The sequence below is a fragment of the Neophocaena asiaeorientalis genome, unplaced genomic scaffold (assembly GCF_003031525.2).
Source record: "Neophocaena asiaeorientalis asiaeorientalis breed wild unplaced genomic scaffold, Neophocaena_asiaeorientalis_V1.1 scaffold226, whole genome shotgun sequence".
NCBI lineage: Eukaryota > Metazoa > Chordata > Mammalia > Artiodactyla > Phocoenidae > Neophocaena > Neophocaena asiaeorientalis.
The window spans coordinates 12,382,256-12,407,294 of NW_020173037.1; the positions used below are offsets into that span (position 1 = coordinate 12,382,256).

At 39.8% G+C, this 25,039-nt stretch overlaps 1 protein-coding gene and 1 long non-coding RNA gene across 6 annotated transcripts in view; one reads left to right on the plus strand and one right to left on the minus strand.

The window, feature by feature from the left end:
- CSPP1 (centrosome and spindle pole associated protein 1) overlaps window positions 1-25,039 on the plus strand; it is a 116,806-nt gene that overhangs the window by 90,246 nt on the left and 1,521 nt on the right. For 3 of the 4 annotated variants that reach the window (XM_024742582.1, XM_024742584.1, XM_024742585.1), the window contains 6 exons: window positions 5,184-5,323; window positions 8,820-8,960; window positions 11,073-11,119; window positions 14,272-14,335; window positions 21,277-21,386; window positions 23,180-23,318. In XM_024742582.1, coding sequence (XP_024598350.1) covers window positions 5,184-5,323; window positions 8,820-8,960; window positions 11,073-11,119; window positions 14,272-14,335; window positions 21,277-21,386; window positions 23,180-23,318 — 641 coding nt within the window. Of the gene's footprint in view, window positions 1-5,183; window positions 5,324-8,819; window positions 8,961-11,072; window positions 11,120-14,271; window positions 14,336-21,276; window positions 21,391-23,179; window positions 23,319-25,039 lie in introns of those variants that run through there. The other variant, XM_024742586.1, reaches the window with a different exon arrangement.
- Window positions 8,968-15,990, minus strand: LOC112398170 (uncharacterized). 2 transcript variants are annotated; one of them, XR_003002942.1, is made up of 4 exons: window positions 15,500-15,990; window positions 11,795-11,879; window positions 10,451-10,549; window positions 8,968-9,103 (listed from the first exon to the last, which is right to left on the minus strand). It is a non-coding gene; the product is annotated as an uncharacterized LOC112398170 (long non-coding RNA). The 2 variants fall into 2 exon arrangements; XR_003002941.1 differs by having other exon boundaries at window positions 8,968-10,549.

A 25,039-nucleotide genomic window follows, 5' to 3' on the forward strand; every position in this document is an offset into this window, starting at 1 on the left:
AACCCATTTCCCCTGCATCGGCAGGCGGACTCTCAGCCACTGCGCCATCAGGGAAGCCCTAGAATTGCATTTTTTGTTTGTTCTTGTGTTCTTTTCTGTCAGGATAAGGAATCGGAACATATCCAATAATTCTACAGTTTTGGAACAGGATTAATTATCTTTATCATAAAGCCACATCTGTTAGAATTTTGCATGCTTGAAAAAAGTTTTTAACGGATTATTGGTGAAATTATAATGACTGAAATAGCCTTTCCCTCCCCCCAAAAGAAGTCTAGCTAAATAATTACATTCTAGTGGAGGGACTCAGTATAACTAATTCAAAATAGTGTATGATTTTTTTAGTGTGTTTGCAGTATGTGGTAGGTTTTCTTTCTTTTCTTTTTTGGCAGAACGGCTCTTTCTTTAATTAGCTAATGTGCTATTTAATTCACATTCTTCAATTTTATGTAGATAATATTGCCTACATAAAACATTTCTTCACAATTGTAAAATCTATTCACTGTGAAAATATGGGGTATTTAATGAATATTGATTTAACCTAATATAAAATATTTAAGCAGAGAATTTTAATTGTCCTTCCATACTGCCAGTAGTATATTTATGGCAATGGTGATGACGGTGGTGGTGTTGATGGGAGGAAGAAAGAAAAAAAAGAAGAAAGGAGTAGCACTTTCTTGAAGGCAAACCAAAAGTGTTATCCCTAACCATGGCATCTTTAATAGGATTAGTGAAAAATCAGTATTGGGAACAGGCCATTCTTCAAGCTCTATCTTTAAGATAGTTTGCCTCACTACAGAGAAATCACTGAGTGAAAGATAATTGACTAAATTGGGACTCATGTACAGAAGGCAGACGGATGCAGAAGTTCCTTTGTAAGCTAATCTAAGTGATAAGGAAGCCCAAGATAGGAAAGAGATGGTTGAAACAAGACTAGAAGAAGACATAGACTAGACAATTACAAAAACAATCTCCTTACTTTCCCTTTCTCAGTCTTCGAAAAAGTCAGGCATAGAAACTTGGTCCTTGAGAGGAAAATGATAATAGGAATGGAAAACTTCAGAGATGGAATAACCATTCCATCAGCAGTGTGTTGTTTTCTGAAATACTTATTTTCCAGCAAAATAACTTAATAGACTACCAAACATTTCTGATCATTTTTGCCAAAAGGACTCGTAAATTCTCTAAAGAAATATTCTTCAAACTGCAGTTTGCAGTTTTTTAGTAGGTTGTAAAATCAATGCAGTGGGTAACTACTACTTTTTCTTTAAAGAGTGTTTAGCTAAAAAAATCATTTATTTTGGCATAATTTTAGGTTATGGAAAAGTTGCAGACATAGTATAGAGAGTTTCCATACACCTCACCTAGTGCTCCCTGTTGTTAACATCTTATATTCCCAGAATATGTCTGTCACAACTAAGAAGCTGACATTGGAACATTACTACAAACTAAATTCCAGACTTTATGGATTTCTCCAGTTTTTCCATCAGTGTCCTTTTTCTGTTCCAGGATTTAGTCAGTACAGGGTACCACACTGCATTTAGTTGTCGCATCTCCTAGTCTCCTCTATTCCGGGACAGTTTTTCAGTCTTTCTTGTTTTTCATGATTGTGACAGTCTAGAGGTGTATTGGCCAACTATCCTATAGAATGTCCCTCAGTCTACATTTGTCTGCTGTTTTCTCATGATGAGGCTGGGGTTAAGGGGTTTTGGAAAGAATAGCACAGGGTAGCCTTCTCATCACATCATATTGGCAGGTATGTGACATCCATATGATAGCGCTGGAATCACTAAGTTTACCACACTGGCAAGAATTGAGAGGTGGTGGGAATAAGCTCCATCTCCTGGAGAGGGGTTATCTACATATATTATTTAGAATTCTTCTGTAAGAAAGATTTGTCCCTTCTCCTCTCTTTATTTATTCAGCCACTTATTTATATCACTGTTGTTTCATGTATATTTATTTTGTACTTTGGGTTATGTTATTTATAACATTATAACATTATAGTATTATGTTATTTATGTTGTTGCTCAAGTTGTTGCAACTTAGGCCATTGGGAGCTCTTTCATGTTGGCTCCTGTATCTCTTTGATATGTCCCATTCTTTTGTTTCTTGAGCACTTTTTTACTTTCTGTTACTGCAAGATGCTCCAGGCTCATCTTGTATATTCCCTGTCCCCTGCCCTGGAATCAGCCATTTCTCCAAGGAGTCCTGGTTCCTCTTGGAGAATGGTATTTAGAAACCAAGCTCTCGGTGGGCAGAGCTAGATAGTATATGTATATATACTAAGTCATAAACATTATCTGTAATTGTTCCTGTGTAATTTATTCAGCCACTTATTTATATCACTGTTGTTTCGTGTATATTTATTTTGTACTTTGGGTTATAATGTTATTTATAACATTATAGTATTATGTTATTTATGTTGTTGCTCAAGTTGTTGCAACTTAGGCCATTGGGAGCTCTTTCATGTTGGCTCCTGTATCTCTTTGATATGTCCCATTCTTTTGTTTCTTGAGCACTTTTTTACTTTCTGTTACTGCAAGATGCTCCAGGCTCATCTTGTATATTCCCTGTCCCCTGCCCTGGAATCAGCCATTTCTCCAAGGAGTCCTGGTTCCTCTTGGAGAATGGTATTTAGAAACCAAGCTCTCGGTGGGCAGAGCTAGATAGTATATGTATATATACTAAGTCATAAACATTATCTGTAATTGTTCCTGTGTCTGTCAATTTGTGTACACGTTAAATTCATACTGATATTTCTGACTGTAATCCAGGATGTGGTAGGATTTTAATGTAGCATGTTAACCTGCCTAATTATGCTTTGCTTAGATTTTTGTTGGCATTCTCTAGGCATCTTCTGGCTAAGTAAACAAGGTGAGGAAATTTCAAGATACAGACTGGCTAGGTAATGGAATGTTAACCCAAGGTGGTAATTTTCAACAAAGAATTCTTCCATAGTAGGTCAACTACTTCTTAGTAATGGAGAGGTCAGTATAGTTTTTCTGTATTTACTTTCAAGATGTTATAAATGCCTTAACTTTTGCAGCTTTCCATATTCCAGACATGCATATTCCATTAAATCTAATGGATCATTGACTTTTTATTTTCTTTATTTTCATTCATAAACTGAAGACTGTGCTCTCTTTTGGCAAACCAGTGTAAGAAAGAGAAGCCAGGCAGCTTTTCAGTTTTCTCACTTGCAAATCTTACACAATAATTTCCACCCCATGACATTCTAGTGAAGAATAAATAAATGTATGTATTTGAAAGCACTTTGTAAATTCTGTGTGCTAACTTAAGTCAGATAATATATGTTAGAATTACCATCATTTAGCAAGAATTGGTTAAATACATTTAACTTCGGGGTAGTGTTCGATATGTATTGTGATCAGAGACATCTCAGTGTTGGCTCTTTATTCCAGTTTTACAAATAGTTTCACAAAAAGAATCTCTTATTCATTAATTAATTCACCATATTATTGAATTCCTAATAGTGCTAGGCACCCCCAGCTCACATGCAAAGAAGAGCTAATAACCTAATTCCTAACTGAACAGCCTACTTAACTATTAGCATTAATGGTATACAGGAGTCCAATTTAATGGCCTCCAAAAGCCTTTTTACTATTTGTTTTGCATTTTAATGAATCTCTGTTGCAGTTCCTATCCCCCTAGGTGGTTCACTATTAGAGGTCTATGTCAGCCTTGGCAAGGTGATTTTGTGGCTTTGGTGAAACCTTCCCCATAAAAGGAAACCCCAGGATAGCAGGGGGCATTGCCTGTGGGGATCCCAACTCTTCCCATCTAGGTGCTTAGGGAAGATTTAGTGAATAAAGACATGAAGGCAGGAGTCTGGCAAACTTCTAGCTTAGAGCTACATTTTAAAAAATAGATGGGACCCACCTAGGGCTGAGGGAAACAGCAGCAAATACTTTATTTTCAGGGCTGGAGATACCATCCCCCATCCCTGTATTCTATTATCACTCCCCCAAAGTCCTAGCAGAAAACTCCCTTACTAAGCTACCTGCCTATTTTGCTAACTTCCTAGGTTAACAAAGGAAGAAATATTCTTCCAGAAATAGAGTATTAATTAACTAATTAGGTATATCAAGTTCCCGGAAAGCCCACTGTAAAATTAGTTGGGGGACTGTGGATAATACCTATTACTTTGGGCAGCATATTTATGCTGTATTTCTCTGTATAATATCTGTTTTAGGCTGAGGGGAAGGTAACATTTATTGAGACCTAGTACATGTCAAGTACTGTGCAGGGTACTTTACAATATATAATTTCATTTAATCTCATGCTCATAAGACTAAAAGGGTAGACATTATCTGCATCTTACAGATGGTACAAACTTCTAGTAAGTTGCAAAGCTGGTCTTTGAATCTTGGTTTCTTTGACCAAAGACTAATCTTTCTACCACACGAACATTTTAAGGTAAAGCTAACTCATTCTGTTCTTCCAATAAGATACTTTGCTTCTGAGCATTTTGAAAGATTATAATGACCTTATAAATACCGTTTTTTTAAAAAAATTAATTATTTATTTATTTTTGGCTTGTTGGGTCTTCGTTTCTTTTTTTTTTTTAATTTATTTTTTGCGGTACGCGGTCCTCTCACTGTTGTGGCCTCTCCCGCTGCGGAGCACAGGCTCCGGACGCGCAGGCCCAGCCGCTCCGCGGCACATGGGATCCTCCCGGACCGGGGCACGAGCCCGTGTCCCCTGCATCGGCAGGCGGATGCTCAACCACTGCGCCACCAGGGAAGCCCGGGTCTTCGTTTCTGTGTGAGGGTTTTCTCTAGTTGTGGCAAGTGGGGGCCACTCTTCATCGCGGTGCGCGGGTCTCTCACTGTCGTGGCCTCTCTTCTGCGGAGCACAAGCTCCAGACGCGCAGGCTCAGTAGTTGTGGCTCACGGGCCTAGTTGCTCCGCGGCATGTGGGATCCTCCCAGACCAGGGCCCGAACCCGTGTTCCCTGCATTGGCAGGCAGATTCTCAACCACTGCACCACCAGGGAAGCCCCCCTGTTTTTTTTAATATGAGGAATTGAAATAACAGCTACTAGAATAAATTTTTATAATATATTGTGGTGAAAGATGCCAAATTTCTTGTACAGGGCGTTAAATGTCAACTCAGATTTTTTTCCCAGAAGACACTTTTATCATAATTTGTCATTTTCTATAGGAAAAGAGAAAGGAATCCCATGGATGTATTTGACATGGCCAGACATCGGTTACAGGCTCCAGTCAGAAGACAGTCACCTAAGGGCCTAGACACTACTACTTTTCAGAATATTCATGACTTTAATGAGCTGAAAGATAGAGGTGAGTAGAATGCTGCTATTGTAATGATACAGCAAGAGTGTCCTACCCATATTTAAGTATCTTTAAAGACGTTTGTATCCTTTTTCTAAAGTAAAGTTTCATTTATGGTATATATTTTAAGTGATGCTGAATGAAACTTCTGTATACTCTAGTTCTTCAATTTACCAGTCTGGTGGATGGACCTTTAGTTTGGCTACTTTCCTTTGGAGCGCATACAGCTCTTAAAGCCTCAGGAGTGGATTAGATCAGTAAAATAGTGTGAAGAGTGGCACCTGACTTTGAGTGGAGGATGGACAGCCAGATGAGCTTAGTAAAGAGGTGGAGAAGGCAGAGTCAGTGACCGGAGGTTAAGCAGGAGAATGTGGTGTCCTGAAAGCTGAGGGAAGGGAGTGTATTGGGGAGGAGGGACTATGTAGAATGAATATTGGAGGGTGTCAGTTGGATCAGAGGTCATTGGTGACCTCAACTAGATCTTTTTTGGTGGAATTATGGGATCAGAAGCCAGTTAGCTTTGGAAATGAGGACTGAATAAATAGGAAGCAAAGTGTTAGAGGCAATGAGCAGAAGAACCCTTGGAAGAAGGGTGGCTGGGAAGGGGAGGAACACTGGGTCTGGAGCTGGAGGAGCTTGTTAGGAAGCTGATGTGAAAGCTGTTACAGGAGGCAGAGGCTTACAATATAGGGGAGGGAGGGAACGTCGTTGAAGAGAGCAGGGTCCCTGAGTAGAAAGGAGGAAATGCAGGACTTTTGAAGGAAGGGAGTAGAGAAGATTTGATGCAGCCACTTAGGAGGAGGAGAGAAAGCTTACTAGGGAAGTAGGATTGCCAAGGTAACAGAGGCTTGGGAGACTGAGAGGAACCAAAATGTGTGTTACCTGTGATTTTTCTTCAGGTGCACTCATAGAGCGGCTGTTGGGATAGAGGAGGCAAGTTGTTGGATGGTGGTTTTATGACCTATACCACATGAATCGGAGTTTACACTTTTCTTCTGCTTATTTTTAAAAGTAATATCTACTTTAGAAAGTTTTGAAAATTTAGAAGGATAGAGGGAAAAATCACTTTACTCAAATCACCTAAATATAAACACAATTAATATTTTGTATATTTACTAGTCTTTCTGAGCTTAATTAAAACAAAAAAAGTAAAATAAAAACTAGATGTAATTGTTATTTAATTTTCTTTGGTTTTTTTCACTTAGATATACATGTGTCATCAATTACATATACCATAGTTATGTTTTTATTCTATCATTTATTGATTACTTATTATATGCCAGGTATTATATTAAGCCAGTAGGTCTCAGGGGCCTTCTTGAGGTCAAAACTATTTTTTTTTTAACATTTCTACTGGAGTATAATTGCTTTACAAAACTATTTTTATTATAAACTAAGACATTATTTGTCCTTTTCATTTTTATTCTCTCCTGTGTGTACAGGTTTCCCAGAGCATATATGGCACACGATGACTTCATTGCTCTGAAGCTAATAGAATATGTTTTTGTATTAATGTTTTAAAAATTTCTTAGGTTTAATTTCTAATATGATGGGGGGCAGTAAATAAAAGCTCTTTGGGGTCCTTAACTTTTAAGAGGGTAAAGAGGTCTTGAGAACAAAAAGGTTTAAACCGTAAAATTGAGCCATTCATTTCCCTGTTACCACATCTAGTCCTCATTGATCATATGACTTAGTTGTTGATGTCTCTTGTTTTTACAGAGAGGAAAATGAGTCTGGAAGTGGGGAAATCAGGCTCCAATCCAAGTTCATGTGTCCAGAGTCTCTTCTGTTAACCTTGCTCTTAATCATTTTCTAATTCTTAGATATTCAGCATGCTTCTCATTTCCCACTATTGTTACCAAATCAGGTCCGGCTGCTTGTCGCTTAAAAAAATCAGTACTCGCAAAAGTTGGTGGAAAGGAAAGTTGTTTTTAATCAGAATGCTGACAATCTGGCGAGATGCTGGACTCAGTGTCCCCCAAAAACCGTCTCTGAAGATTCTGCTGGGCCATGAAAGTTTTTAAAGGGAAAGAGGGAAGTCATCTCAGTTAATCATTGGGATGGGGGTCAGAGTCATCGCCACCCCCCCCCCACCCCCCACTGTGTGCAGGCCTGTTGACTACTCATGATAATTCTTTAGTTACTATTCACACAGTCTGTGAGATTACTGAAGGGGAACTAGGGAAGAGATCTGGTCATCTGTTAGTTACTTATTCTTCATTTCTACTTCTTTGATCTACAGAAAGAACCAACACATTAGGCAAGGTATTGTGTGATCAAAAGATTTGAAAGGTGTGCTAGGGCTGGAGATGAGGAGAGCATGGGGGTGCCTGGTTTAAGGTTAGTGATAGACAAAGGGGCCTCCTGCAGAGAGCTCTTTCCTGCCAAAAGCTGCTTACAAATCCCCACTTGGCAGAACATCATTCCATTTCTGTGGGATCATGCATGAAGGTCTTTGTAACTTCTTCATGCTGACATAGGGTGCTGTATTCTTAGGGTGGAAGTTGTTGGCATGGGTCTGTAGCATCTCTTTGCTGGCAGTTGTAGTTGCCCATTTACATATATGGGCAGAACAAGCGACTGCTCAGGGTGGAGCAGTTGATGTCACGGCTGCAGTCTGATCATCATGCAGTCCGCTTTTTCCTTCTGGTGGCAGGTACAGTATCTGTGAAACAACTCAGCAGTGTGCATCAGACACTGAGTCTGTGACTCTGTTGTCCTGATCCTTAGCCGCTTGAGCCTGCTCCTTTGTGACTCAGGGAGGCCTGGGAGACTTCAGCTTCTCTATAAACAAGAGGCAAGAGACAAGGAGGGGCCTTTGTACTTGGGTTGGGGGCGAGGCATAGGGTTCTGATTAGTTCCACTGTGGATCAAAAGGAATATTGTCCAGACTTTTTAAATGTGTGAACTATATTTTTATTCTCAAGATTTAAAAATTAAGGTTTAACATTTTAATTCTGATCAGTTGATAATTCTTGAACTTGTGGCATAGGTGAATTCTTAGACTGTCATTTCCTGCAGAAATGACATCCCTCCTAAAGCTCCAGGCAGCCTGCGTTTATCTTTTCATTTTTTTGGCATGATATTTACAAGTATTAATTGGCCAATAACATTATGGTTTCATTTTTCCAGTGTATTTTAGGGATCGGCTGTGATTCAGTGTCTGGTGGCTGCCTGAGTTACAGCCATCTGAATAATTGCTTGGATGTACCTGCACATAGTGGCAGGCTCTGGGTGGCATCTTGGGGGAGTGGGAAGGTCAGGATGGAGAATGTGGCAGTCAGCTGCTGCTTGCTCTGGGGGCTCCCTTATAATGGTGATAAGTTTGTGAAAAGGCATTTATTTAAAGAATGTTAATTTTGTGTTCATTAGTTTTATGATGATGTCCTTTGACTTTGCTGATTGATGTCTCGTTATTTATACTGTTCCTATTTATAGTGAAGTTTTATAAAATCTCATTTGGAAACAAGATTTAACTTGGTTATATAACTTATTTTTGTACCAGATTCAGAAACACGAGTTGATTTGAAATTTATGTACCCGGATCCTCCAAGAGATTATCATACCTTAGAGATTCAGCAGCAAGCCTTGCTAAGAGAGCAGCAGAAGAGACTGAATAGAATAAAAATGCAGGAAGGTGCTGAAGGTAAGAAATAATCATTGCTGTTTCACCGTTTCATTGGGTTGTTGTTTTGTTGGCTTTCTCAGTCTCTGGTATTGATTTCAATCTGAGGCAGGCTCCCTCCACTGGCAGCTCCACACTCACATGCCCCTTTTGGCCTGTAGTCCCTGAGAAGAATAAGTCGCAGAGAGGGCTGTGATTGGCTTGACTGGGGTATGTTATTTGTGCACGGGAGGGGTCCAGCCACTCATGATAGCCAGGAGGATTGAGTACCTTGACTAGGCCAGGTGGTATCTGCACCAGGGTAAGGAATGCTGGGCAGACACATCGGTGTCCTATGGGACATTTCTCTACTGTGTGTGTCGTCTGTGAGTTTTGATATAGCATAAAATCTGTAAAGCTTCAGACTGGGCTATGAGTATATTTCTTTGTAATTAGCCAATCAACAGATACTGAATGCCTACTATGAGCCTGGGTAGTGACCTATATCCAGGGTATATGGTGATGAATGAAATATGCCACTGCTCTCAAGGGGCTTATACTCTGTTGGAGAATTTAGATGCTTAAAAAGTGTGAGTGTGATGAATGTTGCAAAGGAGATATCTAGGGTCCCTTGGGAGTGTGTAACTGGGGATGGGGTGGGCAGGCACCTAGAGGTGGAGTGGAGCTAGTGGCCTCAGAGAACATCAGTGGGCCCTATTGACCCGGGTGTCCTGCATGACCTTCACACATATCTCACCAGCTTTGCCTGCCTTCAGGCCATTGAATGCAGCCATGGAAAATGAGTCATAAAAATGAAGCAGTTAGGTAACAAGAATAGAAGGAGATGGTCCTAGCAGTTATTTTCAGGAAAATTCAAAACCCTACCTTATTAGCAGGCTTGTCTGACCTACAGAATCTGAAGAACCTATTTTTGACTACATGAGAGTATCACAGGAGTAAGTGATGTACCACTTTAGGCCCTGATCACAGGTCAAGCCTTCAGTAAAGACTGACAGGGAAAGTCTTCCCTCCATCTTGCATAGAATTTTTAACAGTGGTCTCACTGATCACCCTCTGACAGCACAGTAACCCAAAGTCTGTGATAAATAGTAGGCATATCATCAGGAGAGAAGAGAGAAGCAAGTACAGTCTTCAACCTTTACACCCCTTTTGGTGGCATTTTTCCTTAGGAGACCCAGCTGATGATCTGATCTGGTGTGATCTTGGCAACTTGCTCTGATTAGCCCAAAAGTAGTCCCCATGTGGAAATAGGTCCATTTTGGGACTGAGGGTATCCGTCCCCTACAGCAACTACCCCACAACTTCTACCAAACACTGTGATGACTTAATTCATAAGAATATGGTTTAACTATAAAACAATCAAAAATGTGGGTATAAAATATTTTAACAAGGAATACAGGCTATCATTGGCAGCCTATTTATTCCCACAGGCAGTAGCTAAAAGGATAAAGTGCACTATTGAGAGGAACACATAGGAACCCTGGTCATATCAGAGAGGCCTTTAGGGTTACCTGATCCAAAATCTTTGCCCTGGAACCAGGTGCCTGGAGTTGAATTCAGTTTCCTTCAATTTCACGTGAGGGAGTTGTTTAACTCTTCTCAACAATTTTCTACACAGATTGTAGAAATATGAGGGGAGATGGTTATTTTTCTATAGGCATCAGTTTTAAATTCACAATGATTTTACTTTTTATATTTATTACATGTGAATGGGAGAATTTTATCCAACTAGAATGGATTGGACGCTGGGTTATATTTATTAATAAACAAGTAGTATCTTAAAAAATTCTGAAATGTGATCATTGAAAAGTAATCTCTCGTAAAGAGTTAATTACAAAAGCAATTCTATTTTTTTTTTTGTGGTACGCGGGCCTCCCACTGTTGTGGCCTCTCCCGTTGCGGAGCACAGGCTGCGGACACACAGGCTCAGCGACCATGGCTCACGGGCCCAGCTGCTCCGCGGCATGTGGGATCTTCCCGGACCGGGGCACGAACCTGTGTCCCCTGCACTGGCAGGCGGACTCTCAACCACTGCGCCACCAGGGAAGCCCTACAAGAGCTATTCTAAAATTTATTTTTGTTTTTAAAGTATTTTCTAACCTTTTAATTTGTTTTTGCTCTCATTGGCTACAGTTGACTTGGATGCTGTCCCAAGCACTAAAGTACGAGACCACAGAATGGTAAGAAAAGTTATAATTTTTCAAGCTAGTTTTTGGGTGATAGAAATTTTTAGGATATGGTAAGTGAGTATTCCAATTTTGAATTCTTCAGGAATATTGAGTTAAGAAAGAATTTAAAACTTGTCCCATCAGTGTAGTGGGTAGCTAAAGAGATATTAGTGTAATAAGTAGAGGAAGCATATTGTAATGAGTAAGAACAAGACTCTAGGGCTAGGCTGTTCAAGTTAGTCTGTTTTTAGCTGTGTGACTTCAGGCAAGGTATTTAATCTTTCTTTGCCTCAGTTTCCTAATCTGTAAAGTGGGATGATAGTGTTTATCTCTGAGGGTGGCTGTAAGATTAAAATCAATTAATATCTGCAGGCACTGGCCTAGCATGTAGTAATTTCTATATAAATGTTTATTAACTAAATAAAAAATAGCTCAAAGGCTGTTGTGAGGATTAAATGAGATAATATATTAAAAGCCCTTATAGGGCCTGTCCCATAATGAGTGAGGTCAGTTAGCAGCAGTAGTGGAAGTAAGAGTCTATAGTACCTGTAGTGGTGAGACCTATCAAGAAGATAAGCAAGATAAGGGCATAACTCTTATCCTGAGGAAGTGACTATCAAGCAAAGACTGAACAAAAGGAAGGGGATGAGCCAGTTTTCATTCAACAAATATTTGTTAAATACTTACTGTGGACCAGCTAATATTCTAGGTGTTTGTGGGCACAGGAGTGAACAAAAGGAACAAAAATCTTTGTCCTCTGAGGGCTTACTTTCTAGAAAGAAGGAGAGACAATAGACAAATAAAATACTTAGTATGTTGAATCGTGGGGCTCTGGAGAAAATGATAGCTGGGAAGGGGGCACTGGGAGGACTAGAAGGAAGGGTTTACAGTCTGAAGGACAGTGGGCAGGGAAGGCCTCACTGTGAGTGGGTAACATTTGAGAAAGGACGTCAGGGAGGTGTCGTGTGAAATACTCGGGGGACACATCTGGAGGAAGAACCTCCCAGGCAGAGGCCCCGGGCAGGAGTGAGCCTCATGTGTACTAGGAGAGCGGGAGTCCCGGGGAGCCTGGACCTCCAGGAGCAGGGGTGGGTGGGAGCAAATGAGGCAGAGAGCGGGTGATGAGCAGCAGAGCCTCAGGGGGGCTTAGGGTGTTGCCTTTTATGCTGTGAATGTGATGAGAGGCTTCCAAAGTTTTGAGCAGAGGAGTGACATGATTGGTTTCATGTTTTAACAACTGACTGCCATTCACTGAGAATAGACTGAGGGGGACAAGAGGCTACTGCTATAATCTAATTAAGAGATAAGGTGCTTTGGCCTGGAGTGGGAGCAGTGGAAGTCATAAGTGGTTGGATTTACTTTGAAAGGAGATAGGGTTTTTGACATATTGGATGTGGGGCATGAGAGGAGTCAAAGGTGGACTTCAAGGTTTTTGGTTGGAGTTGCTATTTACAGAGATGAAGAAGCAGGAAAAACGGGTTTCAGGGTGAGGGAGAAGGTCAGGAACTTAGTTATAGTCATGGTAAGTTTGAGATGCCTGCTAGACAAATAGTTGGAGCTGGTGAGTAGATGGGTAAGAGAGAGAGGAGGAAAGACTGAGGTTGAAAATAAATTTAATCTTCCCCCACACTAATGATACAGGTAGTATTATCCCCATTTTCAGATTATAAAAGTAAGACTCAGCTAGGCTGTTAGTTGCCCAGCGTTACCAGTTGGTAGCTGTTGGTGCTTGGTTTTGAAGTGATAATGGTGATAACAACGTTGCAGTAGCAACACTCTGTACGTGCAGGAGGTACCTGACATTTATTTGCTCTGACGTTCACAAGGTATGCTTATCCCCATTTTACATAAGAGGAAACTGCTAGCCATGGCCACACAGCCAGTGAGCAGAAAAGCCCATGTCTGAATGCAGGCTGGACTCCGGAGCCCCTCCCTGTCCCTGTACCACATTGCTTGAGATGTATGGACACCTTTTCTGAATATCCTGTAGGTTTCTTTGTATGTGGCAGTCATATTTCTCAGTGAAAAATACTGAAATTTAACTTCTGGGATTTTGATCAAAATCCTGGATTAATAACACCATATTTTGCTGAGTAGAAACTGAGCATAAGCCAACAGTTTAACATGGCTGTTACAAAAAAAGCTAAAAAGTTTTGGGTTCACCTTCCTAGGAACTGGATTATATGGAAAACGCAAGGTGAAACTGGGGAAGAGTGTCAGGGAGAAGATAGGGCTGAGGTGGGCTTTGATCACTCTCTCCTGTGTGTGAAGAACTGTGATGCAGAAGAGAAGCTGGGCAGTGTGTATGCAGTGCTAAGAACAGCTGGTGAATATTAGATGCTATTATTACCATTACTGTCATGCTAGAAAGCAGACGTAGAGTCAGTGGGTGTTAAATGTAAAAGAATTTAGTACATGGAAGAACTCAGTGAAAGAGAAGAACTTTCCGATAACCAATGCTATGTCTCAGTGGAATGCATTTCCTTAGAAATTAATGGACAGCTCTTCACTGGAGTATTCTAGCACATCCTAGAAATCTGGAAGGGAAGTGCAGGGAGGTGGTGTTGGGTGACTTTAGGTTCCTTCCAGTATGTAAGGTGACATAATTGTAAAACTCTGTATGTAAATTTCTTACCTATAATTTGAGAGCTCATTACAAGCCCAACCCTAGCATTATTTTTTCCCTACTCCTATGTCCCTCACTATCTGTGCTATGCCTTTGTGACAGCTGCTGTCACAAGGGGCTCTCATTATCTGAGGGTATGCCTCTCCCCCCATGGGACTGTGATCCACTCCAGAACAGAAACTCTTACTCATCTTTGTATCTCCAGTTCCTAACACAGAGGAAAACAGTAAGTGCACTAAACAGATTTATTGAGAGAATGAATGAACCTCGACAATGGTTTAAAGACTTTTAAAGTGGGTTCACTGCTTCGTACTCTATTATATTTTTATCAGCAATAATGTAACTCTTAATAAAAGGTCTTTCCTGTATTTTCTGGGCGTTGGAATGTGGTGGAGGAGGGAAGCAGCCAGTTCTACCTCACCCTATCCTCTTTTGCTAATTTTGGGGAGAGTGTGGAGACTTGTGCCTTAGTACAAATTTGCTGTTTTTCCACACAGGACTAATAAAAATAGTCATTAATATATGATGTTTCTTTTAGCCCAGAGATGACACTAATGATTTCTTGAAAAATTCATTACTGGAATCTGATAGTGCTTTTATTGGTGAGTATATTTATTTTACCAACCTATTTCTTTAAATATTAAGCATTATTTATACTTAAGTGTTTTTCTCCATACTTAAAAAATCAGTACTTTACTCTTTGTTGTGCAAGATGGTAAAAAAAAGGAATATTTTTTTTTACTAATAATCATCAAATATACTTAAAAAATTTTCAAAATCAGATACTTAATTCAAACACACAAATGAGTACAAGTAAAACTGGGGAAATTTGAATAAGATTGGAGGATTTTATCAGTATCGGTGTCTTGGGTGTGAGGCTGTTGCTCCTGCTGTACAGAATGCTACCGTTGTGGGGAATGAGGCAAACTGTACAGGGGTCTCCCTTACTGCTTACAAGTAAGTGCATGTGATCCACAGTTATCTTAATAAATATTTTAATTTCAACAAGCCATAAGAACATAACTTAGTCTTGAGAAGATATGTGAAGGTACATGTACTGTAATAGACACTTATAGTTGTGTACTCTGAACATAAGCATTCCTGCTATCCTAGGGCCATCAGGGACTTCTCCCTTCTACATGTTAGTTTTATTTCATGTCAATTATTTTACATTTTCAAGTGATCAACGTTCCAAACTAGCCTATATTTCTTTCTCAGTTTTTTCTTTTCTAATGAGTTTTTCTTTTGCAAGGAAGTCATAGTGTGGAGAGTGAGTAAAGATAGAGAAATCAGTAGGAAATAGGGATGGGAAGATAGCTCATTAGACATTGGGGAAATGTGACCAGTTCCTGCTAATAATGAAGACAGTCTGGGGCACTCAAGACAGTGGCTCGGAATATTTCATTACATAGACCTTATACTAGACCAAAGATATGCAGTCTGTCTTGATTAACGGTCACCACAAGCATCCCCTAGTCATGACTGTTGCCACTGTTCTGATGAATGTGGGTAAGGCTGGTAGTGTGAATGCTTTCTTTGTTTTTTTTTTTGAGAAGTCACAATCTGCCAAATACAATTTGAATAGGCCTACATCTTTTAAAGAAATTGAGAGGTGGGGGAAGTGGAGAAATGTTGGTCAAAGAGTACAAACTTTGATTTATAAGTTGGATATCTGGGTATATAATGGACAGCATGGCAACTATAGTTAATAATACTGTATTTTATACTTGAAAGTTGTTAAGAGAGTAGAACTTTAATGCTCTTACCATAACAACAGTAACAACAACAAAGTGGTCATCGTGAGGTGGAGGATGTGTAAACATTTCACAGCCCTCACACTGTGCTCCTTAAACTCACGCAGTATGTCCAGTATATCTCAATAAAGCCAGGAAGACCCCAAATTGACTGTAATAACAATAAAAAAAGAAATTGAATCAATAATTAATAACCTTCCAAAACAGAAAACACCAGGCCCAGATGGGTTCAGTGGTGAATTCTACCAAACATTTATTGAAGACTTATACCAATTCTCTACAGCCTCTTCTAGAAGATAGAAATAGATGGAATACTCCTAACTCATTCTCTGTGGCCAGCATTACTCTAATACCCAAACCAGACAAAGACATCATAAGAAAAGAAAACTGTAGATCAGTAGCAAATCGAATCCAACAATGTATAAAGAGAATTATACACCACGACTAAGTAGGATTTATACCAGTTATGCAAAACTGGGTTACATTCAGTATAATTCATTCAAATATAATTCATTGCTTTAACAGGCTAAAGAAAAAAATCTTCATTATCATCATTATCAATAGATGCAGAAGGATTAAACGAAATCCAACACCTTATTCATGATAATTGTCAGCAAACTTAGAGGGGGACTTCCTCAACTCCCTAGAGAACATCAACAAAAAACCTACAGCTAGCATTTAGTGATGAGACAGCAACTTTTCTGCTCAGATAAGAAACAAGATGAAGATGTCCCCTCTTACCACTCCTCAACGTCATTATGGAAGTCCTAGCTAATTCAGTAAGGCAAGAAAAGGAAATAAAAGGTACACAGATTGGGAAAGGATAAATAATACTGCCTTTGTGCACAGATTGATTGTAGGAAATGTGAAAGAATCAATCCCCCCCACCAGAAACCCCCCCCATATTAATAAGCAGTTATAGCAAGCTTGCAGAATACCAGGTTAATACACAAGTCAATCATTTTCCTATATACCAGCAATGAACAAGTAGAATTTAAAATTTAAATGCAATATCATTTACATTAGCACCCCCCCAAAAGAAATATTTAGATGAAAATCTTACAAAACATGTACAAGATCTATATAAGGACAACTACAGAACTCTCATCAAAGAAATAAAATAATAAATGGGGAAATATTCCATGTTCATGGATTGGGAGACTCAGTATTGTCAAGATGTCAGTTCTTCCCAACTTGGTCTATAGATTCAGTGCAATCCCAATAAAAATCCCAGCAAGTTATATTGTGTATATCAACGAACTGATTCTAAAGTTTATATGGAGAGGCAAAATACCCAGAATATCCAACAGAATACTGAAGAAGGAAGAACAGTCAGAGAACTGACTTTATAGAAAGTTACAGTAATCAAGACAGTGTGGTATTGGCAAAAGAACAGACAAATAGATCAGTGCAACAGAAAAAATACCCTAGAAATAGACCCAAACAAGTATAGTTAACTGTTCTTTGACAAAAGAACAAAGGCAGTACAGTAGAGAAAAGATTGGATATCTACATGCAAAAAAGTGAATCTAGACACAGATGTTACACCCTTCAAAAAAATCAACTCAAAATGGACCACAGGGCTTCCCTGGTGGCGCAGTGGTTGGGGGTCCACCTGCCGATGCAGGGGACGCGGGTTCGTGCCCCAGTCCAGGAAGATCCCACATGCCGTGGAGTGGCTGAGCCTGCACGTCAGGAGCCTGTGCTCCACAACAGGAGAGGCCACGATGGTGGGAGGCCCACGCACCACAAAAAAAAACCAAAAAACAAAATGGACCACAGACCTAAAGGAATCAGGCTCCCTGACTTCAGACTATACTACAAAGCTACAGTAATCAGAACAGTATGGTACTGGCACAGAAATATAGATCAATGAAACAGGATGGAAAGCCTAGAGATAAACCCACGCACATATGGTCACCTAATCTATGACAGAGGAGGCAACAACATGTGATAGAGAAAAGACAGTCTCTTCAATAAGTGGTGGTGGGAAAACTGGACAGCTACATGTAGAAGAATGAAATTAGAACACTCCCTAACACCATACACAAAAATAAACTCAAAATGGATTAAGGACCTAAATGTTAAGACTGGACACTGTAAAACTCTTAGTGGACCGCCTGGAGGGGTGGGATAGGGAGGGTGGGAGGGAGGGAGACGCAAGAGGGAAGAGATATGGGAACATATGTATAACTGATTCACTTTGTTATAAAGCAGAAACTAACACACCATTGTAAAGCAATTATACTCAAATAAAGATGTAAAAAATAAATAAAACTCTCAGAGGAAAACATAGGCAGAACACTCTGACATAAATCACAGCAAGATCTTTTTGGATCCACCTCCTAGAGTAATGAAAATAAAAACAAAAATAAACATAATGGGATTGAAACTTAAAAGCCTTTGCACAGCAAAGGAAACCATAAAAAACAAAAAGACAACCCACAGAAGTGGGAGAAAATATTTGCAAACGAAGCAACCGACAAGGGATTCATCTCCAGAATATACAAACAGCTCATGCAGTTCAGTATCCAAAAAACAACCCAATCAAAAACTGGGTGGAAGATCTAAATAGACATTTCTCCAAAGAAGACATACACGTGGCTAAAAAGCACATGAAAAGATGCTCAACATACTAATGATTAGAGAAATGCAAATCAAAATTACGAGGTATCACCTCACACCAGTCAGAATGGCCGTCTTCAAAAAATCTACAATGAATGGTGGAGAGGGTGTGAAGAAAAGGGAACCCCCTCCTACACTGTTGGTGGGAATGTAAATTGGTATAGCCAATATGGAGAACAGTATGGAGGTTCCTTAAAAAACTAAAAATAGAACTACCATATGACTCAGCAGTCCCACTCCTGGGCATATACCCAGAGAAAACCATAATTCAAAAAGATACATGCACTCCAGTTTTCACTGCAGCAGTATTTACAATAGTCAGGACATGGAAGCAACCTAAATGTCCCTCAGCAGAGAAACGGATGAAGAAGATGTGGTATATATATACAGATACAGTGGAATATCACTCAGCCATAAAAAAAAAAACAAAATAATGCCATTTGCAGCAACGTGGATGGACCTAAAGATCATCATACTGAGTGAAGTCAGACAGAGAAAGACAAGCATCATATGATATCGCTTATATGTGGAATCTCAAAAAAAAAAAAGGTACAAATGAACTTGTTTACAAACCAGAAGTAGAGTCACAGATGTAGAAAGCAAACTTTTACCAGGGGATAAGTGGGGCAGTGGGAGGGATAAATTGGGAGACTGGGATTGACATATACACACTATTATATATAAAATAGATAACTAATAACCCGCTGTACAGCACAGGGAACTCTGTAATGGGAAAAGTATGGGAAAAGAATCTAAAAAAAAAAAGTGGATATATGTATATATATAACTGACTCACTTTGCTGTATACCTGAAACTATCACAACATTGTAAATCAACCATACTCCAATAAAGAAAAAAACAAAAGGACCATAGACCTAAATGTAAAATGCAAAAACTATAAAACTCCTAGAAGATAACATTGGAGAAAACCTAGAAGGACTTGGGCATGGCAATGGCTTTTTAGATTCAATGCCAGAGCACAATCTATGAGAGAAATAATAAATAAACTGAACTTCATTAAAATTAAACTTCAGTGCTCTGCAAATGACGATATCAAGAGAATAAGACAAACCATAGGGGCTTCCCTGGTGGCGCAGTGGTTGAGAGTCCGCCTGCCGATGCAGGGGACGCGGGTTCGTGCCCCGGTCCGGGAGGATCCCACGTGCCGCGGAGCGGCTGGGCCCTTGACCCATGGCCGCTGGGCCTGCGCGTCCGGAGCCTGTGCTCTGCAACGGGAGAGGCCGCAACAGTGAGAGGCCCGTGTACCACAAAAAAAAAAAAAAAAAAGACAAACCATAGACTGGGAGAAAATATTTGCAGAAGACACATCTGACAAAGGACTCTTATCCAAAGTACACAAAGAACTCTTAAAACTCAACAAGAAAAGAAACAACCCAATTAAAAGATGGGCAAAAGATCCAGACACTTCACCACAGACAGACAGACAGATGGCAAATAAGCATATGAAAAGGTGCTCCGCATCATTTGTCATCAGGGAAATGCAAATCATGTGTCATCAGGGAAATTCAAATTAACACAAGAAACACCACTACATACCTATTAGAATGGCCATGGGACTTCCCTGATGGTCCAGTGGTTAAGAGTCTGCCTTTCAGCACAGGGGACATGGGTTTGATCCCTGGTGGGGGAACTAAGATCCCACATGCCCCAGGGTAACTAAGCCTGTCAGCTCTGGAGCCTGTGCACCACAACTAGAGAGCCCACACACCACAACTGCTGAGCCTGTGTGCCACAATGAAAGATCCTGCATGCCGCAGCTAAGACCTGACGCAGCCAAATAATTTTTTTTTTTTTTTTTGGCAGTACGCGGGCCTCCCACTGTTGTGGCCTCTCCCGTTGCGGAGCACAGGCTCTGGACACGCAGGCTCAGCGGCCATGGCTCATGGGCCCAGCTGCTCCGTGGCATGTGGGATCCTCCCAGACCGGGGCACGAACCCGTGTCCCCTGCATCGGCAGGCGGACTCTCAACCACTGCGCCACCAGGGAAGCCCTTAAGTTTTAATTTTTTCAAAATAAAGTTGGGGAAAAAATTCTAAATGTTTTAATATATTCATCTCCATGGTCAAATAGGCTGTTGGCCCACTTTGAATGGCTGTGATCCAAAAGAATGACAATTCCAAGTGTTGGTGAGGATGTGGGCACACTAGAACCTTCGTACAATGTGAAATGGTTCTACCTCCTCCAAATGCTAAACATAGTTACCATAACACCCAGCAATTTCACTCCTAGGGATATACCCCAAAGGGATGAAAACATATGGCCACAAAAAGACATGTACATTCATAGTAACATTATTAATAATCTCCAACGAAAAACAGTTCAAATGTCCATCAACTGGTGAGTGCGTAGGCAAAATGAGATATATCCATAGGGAATAGTATTACTCAGTAAAAACAACAACAAAAAAACAAACAGAAAAGAACTACAGTTGACCCTTAACAACATGGGTTTAACTACATAGGTCCACTGAATAGAGTTTTTTCAATAAATATAGTACCTGTATTTCCATTTTACAGATCTTTAAACTTAAGTGTGGGGGATGTCTGTGTTTGATTAGAGATCACAGTATTTGGAATCTTTAGAAGTAGGGTTTGAGTCCTGCTTCAGTCCACTCTGTTTCAGCTTCCTGCCCTTGGGTGAGTCATTTATCATTTCCTTTGTTTTTGAGGCAGATAGCATATGTGGATTTTCAACTGCACAGGGGGTCGGCATCCCTAATCACCATGTTGTTCAAGGGTCAACTGTACTGATACATGGTACAACACAGATGAACCTCAAACACATGCTAAGTGACAGACACAAAATATTACATTGTATAATTCCATTTATATGGAATCTCAGGAATGGTAAATCTCCAGACTGAAGGCAGATCAGTGTTCACATGGGGATGGCAGGTGGCAGTAGGGAGTGATTTTGCCAGTGAGCACAGGGGAACTTTTTGAGCTGATAGAAATGTTGTAAAACTTTGTAGTGATTGCGCAATTCTATAAAAATCACTGAACTATGAACATTTATAGTGGGTGAATTTTACTGTATGTTAAATAACATCATAATAAAGCTATTAAAAGACAGTCTTGGTTTAGCTCTGAATAAAACCATGTGAAATGGTGGATGTTTAAGGCTTCTCCCCGTGTGGCCTCTAGGTGCGTACGGTGAGACATATTCTGCCATCGAGGATGACGCCCTCCCTCTGCCATCACAGCTGCCCTCTGCGAGGGAGCGCAGGAGGAACAAACTGAAAGGACTCGACTTTGTATGTATGATATGTCCTTTTCTTTTTTCGAGTTTAGGAACGAGAGGTCTGGGTTCTGACCCATGCTAAATTGGTGTAGTCCAATGAAGAGAGAACTTGCTCTGGAATAAGGTGGACATTGGTCTGAACCTAGGCTCTACCACCAAATACTGGATGACCGTGAGCAGGTTATTGGACTCAAAAGGTCATCTGAGTTACAGCATATCTGTAACATTCCTTTTATTGCTGAGTAATATTTCATTGTATGGATATTCCACTATTGTGTATCCATTCAACAACTGATGGGCATTTGGGTTCACACTTTTTCTGTTACGAACACTGCTGCTTTTAACATTTGCATACAAATTTTATAATGTTTTCATTTCTTTTGCTTGTGTGTATACACACACATACCTAAGAGTAGAATTGTTGGGTTACATACTAACTACGTTTAACATTTTGAGGAACTGCCAGACTCTGTTTTCCAAAGTGGCTGCACCGTTTTACATTCCCACCAACAGTCTATGAAGGTTCCAGTTTCTCTACAGGCTGGCCAACATTTGTTAGCGAGTGTAAAGTGATATTTCATTGTGGGTTTGATTTGTATTTTCTTGATTAATGATGTTGAACATCCTTTCTTGTGCTTCTTAGCCATTTGTTGATCTTCTTTGGAGACAGGTCTATTCAAATCCTTTGCCCATTTTCAAATCAGGTTGTCTTTTTATTGTTGAGTCCTAAGTTCTTTATAGATTCTGGATACAAGTCCTATATTAGATACATGACTTGCAGATATTTTCTTGATGGTGTCCATCGAAACACAGAAGCTTCTAATCTTGACAGAGGTACAGCTTATCAATCTTCTTTTTTTGCTTGTGCTTTTGGTGTCGTATCTAAGAAACCATTGCCTAACCCAAGATCATGAAAGTTACTTCTGTGTTTACTTCTAAGAGCTTTATAGTTTTTGCTCTAAAAGTTACATCAGTGAATCCACTTTGAGCTAATTTTTGCAAATGGTGTGAGGTATAGGGGTCCAAATTCATTATTTACATGTGGATATCGTTATTCTGGTACCATTTGTTGAAAAGACTCTTCTTTCCCCTAGTGAATTTTATTGGCTTTTCTGCTTATTTCTGGACCCTTCTGTTCCATTCACCTATGTCTATCCTTATGCCAGTACTACCCTGTCTTGATTTTTTTAAAAATATATTTTATTTTTGGCTGCGTTGGATCTTCGTTGCTGCACACGGGCTTTCTCTAGTTGCAGTGAGCGGGGGCTACTCTTTGTTGCGGTGCACACGCTTCTCTTGTTGCGGAGCATGGGCTCTAGGTGCGCAGGCTTCAGCAGCTGTGGCTCACGGGTTCTAGAACGCAGGCTCATTAGTTGTGGTGCATGGGCATAGTTGCTCCGTGGCATGTGGGATCTTCCCGGACCAAGGCTCGAACCCATGTCCCCTGCATTGGCAGGCGGATTCTCAACCACTGCGCCACAAGACGGAAGCCTCCCGTCTTGATTTTATAGCTGGACTGATCCTTAGCCCCTACGTTGCAGTTTTTTTCCTTTTGTGTTTTATAATTCCCCACCTTTATCCAGTCTGGCAGCATTTATATGTTATCACAAATGCTAACCCTTCATCTAAGCCTGCATGGATAAACATCAGGAGTTAGAATATAAATGCTATAGATTTTCATTTGTTTTATTTTGTTCATCACACTATACATTTATCAAGGGCAAGAACATGTTTTGACTCACTGGTTTATTCTGAACATATTTCACATTAATGATCGTTTCTTAAGTTCTCTTTTCTTAATTACAGGATAACGGTCATCCTAACGTACCACCAGATGATCTCTCTTTAAAATCTGTATCCAGTGTAAATATCGATCAACTTAGAATGAGAAACAAGGAACGAATGCGAAAACTGAATGAACTTCAGAATAAACCTGTTAATACAGGTAAATGGCCAAGTTTAATAGCCAACAGCAGATTCTGTGAGAACTCTTAAACTTGCTTCATGGAAGTTTTCACTAATGGCTGAGGGACAGAGGAAATGAGTTTTGAAAGCCTTTGAGTTGTAGGGCCTAGAACACAGTAGCTATTCAGCAAAACCAGGACGAAGGATTAATTTTGCATCAGATTCTTTCTACCAGAGGGGGTACCCTTTTTTGAGTGGATTCTAAACAGATAAGTTTCTATTAAATATATCCAGGCTTTGCTTTCAGCAGGGAAAATGTTGATTAGTATTGGCATCTCGCTTCCCTATTGAAGTGAGAGATTATCAGAAGTCAACTTTAAAACCTTGAGTTCTTTGTGTAACACATCTATTATAAATCTGTAGTACTACAGAGAAAACTTTTTACCTTTTTACTTGGCCTTCTGTACATAGATATAAACAGAAAATAGATATTTTTTGCTTTAAGTCAAAGTATAGTCTTCTCATCATGCTGGGCGTTGCCGTCTCTCACTGCTTTGGTGAACAGCAGGTTAAAGCTTAGCACTGAGCACAGGCGGGCGGGATGCTTCCTAGGCAACTAACGAGCGAGCTCCTCTGCCAGCCCTAGGCCACTAGGATAATGTGACAATATTACAGTAATAAGCCTTATTAATTAGCGTTAGCAAATAGCAGAGTGGTCTATTTGGACAATTCTCTTTATTGTGTTAAGCTACATAACAATAATTTTCTAATAGCAATTTTCTTAAGATATTTTTTAGATCCAATCTTTAATATTTGTTAATTTAAAACTATACTCAGTCTCTAGGAGTAAGCTGTCATGCATTCTGATGGTGGTAATTTCATACCAAATACCAGCAAACATGGTAAACTGACAGAGCAGTACTGTTCATATCATATCTGGAAAACTGTGGACAGTGTGAAAGGAATGCCTTCTTTTTGGCTAAAAGGCATTTTAATCTGTACTAAGAATTACCTATTCCTCAATTTCTTTTAGAACCAATAAGTTGAATTAATATTTAACAGGGATATATACTTGAGAGAAAACAGACCATTTGAAGACTCTCCTCTTTTTCAGAAGGCTTTCAACTTCTAAACTTTTTTTTTTTTTTTTTTTTAACATTGTCCTTTCAAACAGCAGCTTTTTGGTACGATGTGGATTGATTACTCATTACATTGAGTGCATATGTCCCTTTGCTGAGGTAATCTTTCACAGACCAGGAGATGTAATTTTAAAAAGTAAATAAATAAAGAAATTGACACCACAGGACAGGAAGACAGATTTTCCTATTATTATTATCTAATAAGTAAAATACAGATATAGAAGTTGAGTGTAACCAGTTAAAAGAATGCAACATAAGAGCTATATCTCTTAATGGAGTAAACGCAACTTCTTAGATAAGGTATAAGAATGGATGTAATTTCATCCCGTCTAATGCTTTCCTAAAATGACCTTATTTCCTCAAAGCAGTGTTATATTCAATAGGCTAGGAATATTTCCAAAACCTTGCTAAATTAAAAACAAAGTTTTGCATGGCATCCCTCAGGTGACACAGAGTAAGACTGCTGACACTTCTACAGTCAACATTTGGTGCCATCTCCTTTGCTATCCTTGAATCCCTTTGGGTGCTGCTTCCAGCACCATGGAGTCACCTTGGTCAGTTGATCGTTTTTTGTTTCTGTTCCTGGGTTTGCTCTCCAACCTCTAAAAGGAGGAGGTCTGAA